The sequence below is a fragment of the Chenopodium quinoa genome, unplaced genomic scaffold (genome assembly GCF_001683475.1).
Source record: "Chenopodium quinoa cultivar QQ74 unplaced genomic scaffold, ASM168347v1, whole genome shotgun sequence".
NCBI classification, from domain to species: Eukaryota; Viridiplantae; Streptophyta; class Magnoliopsida; order Caryophyllales; family Amaranthaceae; genus Chenopodium; species Chenopodium quinoa.
This window is the reverse complement of record NW_018743050.1, coordinates 2,057,798-2,069,692: the sequence shown is the minus strand read 5'-3', so window position 1 is coordinate 2,069,692 and position 11,895 is coordinate 2,057,798. Positions and strand designations below refer to the sequence as shown.

The 11,895-nt window shown below is 31.9% G+C and overlaps 1 protein-coding gene and 1 long non-coding RNA gene across 2 annotated transcripts; one reads left to right on the top strand and one right to left on the bottom strand.

Annotated features, from left to right (window-relative positions):
- Window positions 1-641: 641 nt before the first annotated feature.
- LOC110730901 (xyloglucan endotransglucosylase/hydrolase protein 31-like) lies at window positions 642-6,281 on the top strand. The gene is made up of 4 exons (XM_021910726.1): window positions 642-1,070; window positions 1,777-1,877; window positions 2,164-2,381; window positions 5,642-6,281. The coding sequence occupies exons 1-4, from the start codon at window positions 878-880 to the stop codon at window positions 6,003-6,005; spliced, it is 876 nt and encodes a 291-aa protein (XP_021766418.1). The 5' UTR covers window positions 642-877; the 3' UTR covers window positions 6,006-6,281.
- Window positions 6,282-8,434: 2,153 nt separating this feature from the next.
- LOC110730899 lies at window positions 8,435-9,823 on the bottom strand. The gene is made up of 2 exons (XR_002513172.1): window positions 9,061-9,823; window positions 8,435-8,966 (listed from the first exon to the last, which is right to left on the bottom strand). It is a non-coding gene; the product is annotated as an uncharacterized LOC110730899 (long non-coding RNA).
- Window positions 9,824-11,895: the final 2,072 nt, after the last annotated feature.

Here is an 11,895-nt window from a genome sequence, read left to right as displayed (position 1 = left end):
TTTTTTGGGGGGCAAATGCTTAGAAATAAATGAAAGGGTAAGGGATCATCTCTCTAAGCTAAGCACACATGTAATTAGAAAAACACGAATTCATAATCTCAAAGGCATAAGATACTGATAGATACACGCAACAAACCTAGCTTAGTATACCTAGTTAATAAATGTATGTAGAATAATTCACATTTAAAGCTACTTTAGATTATAAATCATATAACGTTTGTACATCTAACTATAATTTTATTGTTTTATGTGCAATCAAAAACAACTACCAGTAAGAATTTGATTTGGACGGAAAGAGTATGGACATTGGAAGACTTGGAACCTATAATTGATATTTAGCCACATGACTTATAAGTGTGTAACTTATAGTTTAATACAATAATGTTGCGTACATGTAGAAACCGATTACCTACCAAATCACCTAAATTCATCACAATGTAGTGAAAATAGTAGCCAATTTGAGCGCAAAATCAGTGAAACTACATACCCACACCTTTTGGATTCACATGACCCTAAGATAATGCCATATAACTAACTCCAATAACCAAGTGTCCAAGTGTCTTAGTCCAACTATAATATTTTCTATAAATAATCGTCAAGAAGGGCAAAAAATAAAAGTGCCAATTATGTAGAGTGTAAGAGAAAGAAAATTTGTGCATTATTTATTCACAAGATGTTGCTATTTTTGTCTTTATTTGTAACTTCCAAATCAACTTCTTTTCATAGGGTCATTTAATACCTCCTATTTATACCCACTTCAATTAGCACACTCTTCAATATATACTCATTTCTCTTGATCCCTAAACACAAAGCATTAGTACAACTTCTTTTAAATATTACTATTTCCTTTTCCCCACAAAATATAGGAAAAAAAATAATGGCCCCTTTTGTGTGTCTCATTACTCTTCTTCTTGTGTCTCATTTATGCAATGCACAACCTTCCCCTGGCTACTACCCTAGTTCCCAAGTTGCTCCTTTGAGTTTCAATCAAGGGTATAGAACTCTATGGGGTCCTCAACATCAGACGTTCCAACAAGGCACTGTCACGGTCTGGCTCGACCGTAGTACTGGTAATCAATCAATTATTATTATTTTTTTCCTTTTTGTTTTGGCTAAGAGCTCTCTAATTTGTTTTGTTAATATGCATATCACTCTCATAAACTTCCGAATTACGGTTTTCAATCCTCATTAACACTGTTATAGTGACTTTTTTAGTAAAAGTTAGCATGGGTGATAACCTAATAACCAATATATCGAGGAGATAAACTTAATTTTTTTTATTAAGCCTACTAAACAATAGTTTAATATACATAACTTTTATTTAAGTAATAGTATAGTCGTGGTGTTCTTTTTTTATTTGTCATATCATAAATAGTAGTGCACCATAATTTTGGACTTACTATTTACAGTATATAAAGAATTTCTAATATTTTAGGTGCTATTTCAAATGGTTAAATTTATAATCAAAACCACCAAATGAAACCTCATATCAATGGCTTGACTGAGACATATAACTATTCATATGAACTATGAACCTACTTATTATCAATCTTTTTTATGTCAAAACTCAATTAAAACAACTTTAATTCAAGCCAAATGATAAAATTGAAATCCATCTAACATTAATTAAATTAAATTGCCAATAAATCTAACATTTTCTCTATAACCACTTATATTTATGGTTACATTTAAGAATTTTGTTAAATATTTTAGTTTTATAAAGTTTGTATTATTTTTTGAATTAAATGGTGTACTAATATTTTTTGTTGATAATAGGTAGTGGATTCAAGTCCTTGAAACGGTATCAATCGGGTTACTTCAGTGCCGCAATGAAGCTCCAACCCGGCTACACTGCCGGAGTGATCACATCCTTCTACGTAAGAAAATTTAAAATTCTACAAATCCGACTTCATATAATTAGTCACTTCTGTACAAAAAATTATACAGACACGTAACAGAGCGAGTATAATTAAGACTGTAGTAATGTGAGTATGTGACAGAGTGAGTATAAAGAGACTATATATAGTCATGCACTCCATCCATTTAACTTTCAAAAAAGAATTTAATTTAAGAAAGAAAATACTTTAATTAAAGAAACTTTTAGGTGGTGATTACCTATAATTAAATAATTATTTATATAAAATTGTAATTAATTTTTGGCAGCTTTCAAATCAAGAAGATTTTCCTGGTCACCATGATGAAGTTGATATTGAATTTCTTGGAACAACCCCTGGAAAACCATATGTATTACAAACAAATGTTTATGTAGAAGGAAGTGGAGATGGAAGGCTTATTGGAAGAGAAATGAAGTTTCATTTATGGTTTGATCCTACCAAAGATTTTCACAACTATGCCATATTTTGGTCACAAAATGACATAATGTACGTATCGTTTTCCCTATTCTTCCTTTTAGTTATTCGATTTATATATATAATGATACAGTAATATTTAACCACTAAATTTAAATCACGTACACATTATATATATATGGCTTATGGCAATTTGTCGGTTAATACAATTTTATAAGTGGTAAATTTCTTACCTTCTCAATAAATTGTACATAACCTTAAAAGAGTATTGCTTACTCGAGAGCAAAAGGTGCAAAATTTGTCCTATGATCGATCTTTAACAATAACAAGGATGTTTCGTCCTGTAAAATCAGTATTGCCCTATTCTATAAATTAAAACTAATTTAATTTGTTTTTATTTCATAGTTTTTGTATGTTAGTTTGTATGATTGCAATATGAACAATGGACGTGAAAAAATGGTATTTTCCTTTTGTTAACATGACGTCTATTTCATAAGCTAACAGCAAGGCGTATCTTTTTTAGATTTATTCATGGCATAATTAATTATTGATAGAAAAGATTTATAGAGATTGATGGGATATCCTAACTAGAGTGTGAGTCCATAATAATATAACATATAGTATTGTCATGCTAGAAAAATTAGAGGAAGCGTATCAACGTTGTACTTAACCTAAAATTAATGAATAAGAGTGAACTCTTGGGCTTTAAGAGATACACGTCGCTACTTTGTCATACACAAGCCGATAAAAATTATATGGTTTTTATCAAGGATTAATATAGAGGTGAAGAACGATGCTAAGAGGAAATCCGGAAAATGACTCATCTTTTCAATCTGAGAGTCGGTCCTCGTTTATAGTTTTTAGGAATGTAATTTAGGGACGAAGAGAGTAGTACATTTATAACGCAATGGTTCCATAGGCAACCAACCCCAAAAACGACCCCCGGCCCTAGTTCCCCTCAATGGTCACAACCATAAATCATAAAGGTTAATTAAGATCCCATAATAAGAAAATGGACCATTGGACGTACAATATTGTAAAAAAGAGGGGGACAAGAAGTATACCCTTGAAAAAAAGATGAACCGACACCTCACCAAAACATTGACATTAACATGCACAAACTTAAGGAAGAGTAGTACGCCATAACTTAATCTAGATCACCTTTGTCGGAATTAATAATGGAGGTTGACAATCAATTATATAAATATTTGGCCGTACTATTTTAGGTTCAATTATTGGTACCTTTACTAAAAAGTGACCAAATCCGTATTGCATTAGGGCAGTTGATTAATTTAATGTTCAACATTAAATTTCTTTTGACTATTTTATATGACTAATTTGATTTCTTTGAATGAGTTTAATTACTGTATTTTGTCAAATCTTAACAAGTTAGTTTTATGTAGAACTTAGTTCAACTTAAAAATATTAAAGGGTGTAGTAATTGTAAATTAAACTTGTGAGAATTAATTACGAGTATAATATTTTATTTGAAATAAGTCAAAATAAGTTAAATAAAATATAATCTACTCGTAGATAATACATTACAATTCTAGTATGTCCATTCAAAATTTCAATAACTATATAATTTTAAAATTTTCGTATAACAAACAACAATATCGTAGCGAGGAAAAAAAAAATTCAATAAAAATTTATTTAAATGGTATATACGGTGAAGAATTGGAGGTTTGTCATTTAAAAGAGTAAAGGATGGTTTCGATATTTTGGTTGAATTCCTTAGAAATGATTTAGATCATATGTGACCAATGATTTTTGGGATGAACTGAATTTGATAGAATATAATTTTAAAATCCTAATGACTTAAACTATAAACTAGGGCCACCCATATACAACCATTGTTGGCAACCTCTAATTGGTTTGCATTTTGAAGCCCACCTTTTTTCCCTCTTATTTTTTTCCTTCCTTTTGATGTGGCATACCTACAATGGTATTGTATGTGGTAGCCCACATACAACCATTGTATGTGTAGCATCACTCTAGAACATAAGATGTTAGAATTGATGGTTAATATTAAAATAAAAATATTTAAGTCATAGAATGAAATTTAGTTTATTGCTTTAGGATTTTGGAAGAAAGAGTAATTATTAACTACCAATACTTGTGTGACAAGTCATGAACAATAATTGTGGATACTATTATGGGAAAGATCACAATCAATCAATAATAATTTATAATTAAGATAATGACGTTAATAATGATTATTGATCATAGATGGCTAAGCTAGTGCTTGGCTTATTATTATTGGTGAAGAAATATAAAGTACTCTCATAATTTAATTGAATGATTCGTTAATTTTTAAGATCTTTGCTTTATCAGAGAAATGAATGAATAATTAGTAGACTAGATTTATATAATCCAACACTCTTCCAATGGAAAATTATGGTACAATATCACATATGAGTTTGACAACCAATTAAGATTTTAAATACAATCACAATTAAGCTAACCAATAAAAACAAGTTGATAACATTCATAGTAGTTTTCTTTTATTAACATCCATCATGTAAGAGAAAAGCTTCTAACATATGATTACAATCGAAATTCCCTTTTTAAAATAAGCTATAGCAGAATTTTAACTTTACCTAATTACTATTAGGATTTATGATTTCTTTTATTGCGAGAAATATATAAACATACTAGTATATATAATTCATCGCCTCAAACTCGTGCATATCTCCCCTTACCTCTATACTAATATGAAAACTCAACCCGTCGACTACATCGTCCTAATCAGGGTATCCACCTCCACCACCTCCTCCAAATGAAAATGATGTAACATCATGAAAATTTACAAAAAAAACACATTAAAAATAGAAACCTAAGTATCTTAAATGGTCCCTTTGATGTAAAATGTAGGGATGATAATAGCCCATCTAAACATGAAAAGGAATGTTGTAAAGTGACCAAATAAGCCAAATTTTAAACGGGCCATAATTATAAGGATGTCACAAATCAAAGTTTTGATTTCTAAGACAAATGGCATAAACACATTTGTCCTATTTCCTCAAAAATCAATATAACTATTATTATTATCACTATAATGTACGGAGTATTATGGGTGATGCTAGATGTAGCTCTAATTGCTATATGTAAGTATTAAATACACTCTTGAAAATTGAATAAAATTATAAGATTATGACAAAAACACGCGTAAATCAGTGTTATTAGTGTTTATATTTTTATGATTTCCTAAGATTTTCTAGTGTGTATTTAGTACTTAATATGTAGCCCTAAGGACTATTTGTAGCATCTTCCTTATATATTATTTATACAATAATGTTGAAATTAATGAAATTTAATGTGCCACGTTGCAGATTCTTAGTGGATGATGTGCCTATAAGAAGGTACCCTAGAAAAAGTGATGCCACGTTTCCACAAAGGCCCATGTACATGTATGGATCAATTTGGGATGCTTCATCTTGGGCCACTGAAGATGGTAAAATCAAAGCCAATTACAATTATCAACCTTTTGTGGGGCAATATCGTAATTTCAAGATTGCGGGCTGTGAATTTGGTGGGCCTAAAGGATCATGTCATCTTCCAAAAATGTCACCTTCTGGGCCCAATAACCTCAGCCCACAACAAGTCGCGGCGATGACGTGGGCCCAAAGAAACTACTTGGTTTATGATTATTGCAAGGATTCTAAGAGAGATCATACCCTTACACCTGAGTGTTGATAATTGGGTTATACTTCTGTACTTCGTTTTATGTTGTTGTTGGTTTGCAGTGTGTCGTTTTGATTTATTTTCCATATTTACAAAAAAAAAAAAAAAAAAAAAAAAAAAGGGAAAATGTTATGATTGAGATATTGTTGATGTTTTACTTTTATTTTACCTGTAAAGGTTTACGAGTGTGGTGTCTAAGAGGTAAATTTTGAGAAGGCGAATGGTCTTCCATTAAAGGATTGAAATAAAGGCATTATACGTTATATATACAAGTTTACTTTCTGGATACATTCTGCTTTTATAATCATTCAACTAACTGTTCAATAGATTCAAGGTGACTTTTTTTTAGCATCATACTTCTTTTGGCACAAAGTTATTTCATAGTGACACCACATGAAGTATTTAAAGGTAGTAGTCCTTTATTTGTTATGTGGAGTCATCACATGTTTAAAATGTTAATCACATAAAGTGTAAGAGGATATGCACCAAAACTTTTGGAACACAAAATGCCTAAACCCGAGAAGGAACACTGTGATGGAATGGCATTGAATTGTGACGAAGCTCCACTGGATATTGACATCAAGGGTGGTGGAAAGGTGGTCGTCTTAAACACCAAGAACTTGCCCTTGGTGGGTGAGGTAGGCCTCGGGGCTGACCTTATTAGGCTCAATGGAAAAGCTATGTGCTCTACAGGGTTCTCTTGTGACTCTGCCTACCAGGTGACTTTCATCGTCAGATGTAGTGGTCAAGTTCAAGTAGTCGGGGTTGATGGTAAGAGGGTGTTGGAGATTGGTGACCACGATCACAGCAGGCAATCTAGACATCTAGTCATTGTGCCCCGGTTTTTTGTTGTTTTAAAGATTGCGCGGATGATGATGGATTGGAGTGGTTTTCTATCATCTCTACTCCGAAATAAAAAACAGACTCCTTCAGTCCTCTGTTTTGTATTGGTATATTTAGTTTTTGTTATTTAGACTAAAGATTGATTTCTAATAGCTTTTCCGCGGTGTTTGCAGTCCTGTTTATACACACTTAGCAGGGAAGACTTCAGTCTGGAAGGCGTTATCACCACAAGTGCTGGAAGCCGTGTCAAGGTGCCTGCTGAGATCAAGCAGCAATTCCACTCAACAAGGACTTCTGATGAGATTTTCTTCCCTCCAAATTAAGAAAATGAATGCTGAGTACTTACCAGAAATTGGTGCTATGGTTGGACTATTTGAATAAGCAATTTTCGCTTATAGGATGCGATTCTATTTAATTATGGATTCTGTTTTGAATGTTCATGAAAATATGTAACAATGTAAATATCATAACATGATTTTCTAAGAGAGAACGGATAATAAGGATTACATACTCTCAGGTGAATGGAATGCGAAGAACCCCAAGATTAATTTAAAATATCTTTTTTATTACTACTTCCGGTCCAAATTACTCGCAACTTTGGGATATTATTTGTGAGATATAAAATATTCCAAAGTTGCGAGTAATTTAGACCGGAGGTAGTATATGTACTTAGGAAATTAAAGATTACTAGTCTACTTTTGTCAAAAAAATAATTAAAATAAAAATAAAATTACCATAGAAGACATACTCAAGACTAAAACACTTGTCAAGTATCATTTGAACATTTAAATTAAGAGTTCAACACAAGTAAGCATTCCCCTGTGTACTCTTCACACTCAACCTTCATTTGTACATTATAGCGTGAGTGATCGGACATACCACAGACACTGAGGCTAGCTTAGTTCATTCAAGGGGCATTGCTTGACGTTTGGAGGTGTTGCTAGGAAGTGCATTTTGAAGGCACAAGAGTGGCTGTGTGGTGCGGTGTTGCTACTGTGGAAACGCCTGACTCGAGGGCACTTATCGAGTGATGCACAATGCATGACTAGTCTAGGGCATAGTGAACACGTGATAGTATGCTAACTCATTAGCACTGTCAAAAACCGAACCGAACCGGTGAAACCGAACCGATTCAAACCGATCCGATTAAAAACCGATTTTTTGAAACCGAAAACCGACCCGAACCGCATTTTAGTAAACCCGAAACCGAACCGATCCGAGTAATGTTAAACCGTTTTAGAACCGAACCAAATCTAAACCGAACTGGAAAGGAAACCGAACCGAAAATAAACCGAACCGTTTCTAACCCGAAACCGTTTAAACTGGCATAAAAACCGTTATAAACCGAACCGTTTACAAACCGAACCGTTTACAAACCGAACCGTTTATAAACCGGACCGTTTATAAACCGAACCATTTATAAACCGAACTGTTTATGAACCGAATCCTTATAAATCGAACCGTTTACAAACTACTTACTACTAGGAGTGGTTATTGGGTGGGTCAGTGTGGGTCGATGCAGATCATTTACGAAGTGAGTCGGTTGCAGGTCAAGATGAATATTTAGCGGGACATAAATAATAACCAATAACTCGAGATAAAAAAAGGAACAACATATCAATATGTAATGTGACTAAAACTATTAATACTTGTTCTATGAGATTAAAACATTTTAGCAATGAAGCAACACAATATATATTAAGCATCACTAGTTCACTACAATACAACATCCATGTCTTCTTAATTAGATGCAAAACTTTCATCTATCACTTCTTTACCAATTTCAAGGACGTCTTCTTCAATATCACAATCATAACCACGTAACCAATTTTGTGTGGTCACCAACGCCTCAACATTCTTAGGCAAAAGCGCACTCCTATACTTGTTTAAAATACGACCACCCATGCTAAAAGAAGACTCTGAGGCTACCGATGTAATAGGAATGGCCAAAACATCCCTAGCCATAACAGCTAATATGGGGTACACACTACTTTGAGATTCCCAATACTTAAGAACATCGTACTTCTGCCCTTCATAAATTGGTTGTCGAGGAGTACACAAATAAGAATCAATCTCCATCGATGGCCGATTTGATGTGTCATCCTCCTCATCATCATCATTATCAACATACTAGAAAAGTTCAAACAAAATGCTTTTATTAAATAATAAAATTAAAACATAAAATTATTAATTTTGTAAACCACAATAATCAGAAATTGATTACCTTGAATATATCATCATCCAAGTGACTATTTGAATTTTCGATAACAGCTGGGATGGAGGGTGGAGCATTTGTACTTGATGTAAAACCGGAAGACAAAGAAGAATAAAAGTTATACAACTCCTATCTGAATGCACTTGCACTTTTGCAACAAAACATCTAGCAGATCTGGCCAGACATTAGAACAGCAGCAGCACAGGACAGACCCTAGCTAGTACTACATGCTCTAAGCTGAGGTAGTCCATCTACAATTCAGTCCTAAAATATACTAAACACTATTAGACAACTCCTATCTGAATGCACTTGCACTTTTGCAACAAAACAAAACCCAAACTTAAATAAAAAAACCCTGCTAGCATTCAGCATTAACCCACATAAACAGAAACACTAATGAGAGAACAATGCAGCTGATAGAACAAAGGATAGCATTCTGTATATTTGAAGACTAATAGAGCATTATAGACAAAGCCATACATTTTAAATGCTCAACAAACAACAAACAGTCACAAAGGCAGACCAGCAACAACACAGCAGCCTGAAAAAAACCAAGCACAATTAATAACACGAAAAGAAACCACGAGCATGAATAAGGTAACCAAATCAACTCAATTGTTGCTCATGGTACTACAACCACAACCCTGATCAGAACTGAGCATAGCCAAAGCTGGTAAGGCCAGAACACCTCACTAATAGATATAACAAAAAATGAACAACAAGAACAATAAAATTAAAAAATCAGAAATTAAATGAACAACAAGAACAATAAAATTAAAAATTACATGAACAACATCAAAAAATCAGAAATTATATAAACAAATCAGAAATTATATGAAATTATATGAACAAATCAGAAGTAAAAATCAAAAAATAAAGACATGCAAATCCTGCAAACAACGAATCAGCAACATAAAACTGAAATGAAAACAAAAAAATTAACATAAAATTACCTTTGAGCAGTGACGGCTTGAAGGAGAGGAAGATTTGAAGATGGAGAACTGGAGAATGAAAAAAAAAACGAGAATGGAGAGATCGAAAAAAAATCGAAAAAAACGAAACGAAAACAAAAACAATTAACTAAAATTTACCTTTGAGCTATTGAAGGCTAAGAGTTCAGAGCTTGAGAGTTGATAACTTGAGAGTGAGTGAGGATTCAACGCTTCGATTTGAGGATGAAGAAGAAGAACGGTGAATGCTGTGGAATGAAGAGGATGAATGAAGAGGACGAATGAAGAACCTAATTGCCTTTCAGTCTTTCACAGTTTCACGTTTCACTTTTTTTTTTTTTTTTTTCTCTTTTGCATAATATATGAACCACATGTTTATTTAATTATTAAAGAATCAAAATATCTAAATTCTAAATCTAAAATGTGTTTTTCCTTTTGGTTTTTGGAGGGAAATTTCCCACCATATTTTGTTGAAATTGTCAACCAAAAAAATGAAATTAATTTTCCACTTTGTAAAAATCAAAATTTTTAATTTTATTTTAATAACATTAAACAAACTTTTATACAATTAATTAATTACATGACTAAAAAAAAAAACTAATTACATTTCTCGGATCCCGATAAAACGATATTCACCTTCATAATATTAGCTTTTATAATTTTTTTTAACACACACATTAAAATATTAAGTTCTTTAAATTATAAAATGTGAATCGGTTAGCGTGTAATTTCTAGGCGTTGCGATTAATAAAAAATCGAAAATTGTTCAATAAATAATGATGTCATATCTTAGAGAGTTAGAAGTACTACGGATTTGTTATATGGTTATATTTATATCAGTTTAGCTGTACCTATAAGCAATACACTTGTAATCGTGTAAACTTATAAATGATATAGTTGACTAGTAGATTAGTACATAAATACAAATTACTTAATTAGATATGAGTTATGTCTACATGAGTGATTGACTAATATGACTATATGAGCAATTGTCAATTTAGCATAGCTGCATAACAGATTAGCAGCGTACTAGACTATCATACTCGGTAATATACTAATACCATTTCAGTATTTGATCTACTAGACTCAAGTTAAAAGTTACTCTTTCTGATTAACTTGTTAGTCTAATTAAGTAATTACTAATTACTAATTAGTGACTTAAGCCTTAAGGGTAAACCAGTAAAGGATATACAAAAATATAATAATCTTATGTTTCTCATCCCTTTATACTAATAATATCTAACTATGAGAATATGAGATGGTTATATGTTATGTATCTGTATAATCGATTGAAGGAATCAACATTACCTTCTTCTTCATTAATGTTTTCTTTCATTGTACAAATCAAACTACTCTGTAATATCTTCATGTATAACTTTATGCAAATATATAATGATAAACGAGTCTTAATTATCAGTCTTGTTGACTAATTAAGTATCGAATACCAAATTGCAAATTTCGATGTCACAACAACTCATCAAATCATGATTATGACACTATTAACTAAATGATCAAATCAGAAGCAGATAATAATCTGATAGTAAAACAATAATACATTAATGCACTAAACTTTTATAATCTACTTCATAATAAACTAGTAAGATCAGTATAGCTAAACTTAAATCATAACATGATATGTATTTATAAAATTAATGAGAATTTGCATATAATATGATGCCTCAATATGAAGTGATGAAGTCTCGGCTTGATATAAAACTTGTTAACTAGCAAAAAGTTAGAAAGTAGTACAAAATTTTTTGAAATCAAAAACAGACTCGAACCGTAATTTAGTAAATCTGAAATAAAACCGATCTAAATAATGTTAAATCGTAGAAGAACCAAACCCGTGAACGAACCGAACCAGTTATAACCGAACTAAAATAAAACTAAACCA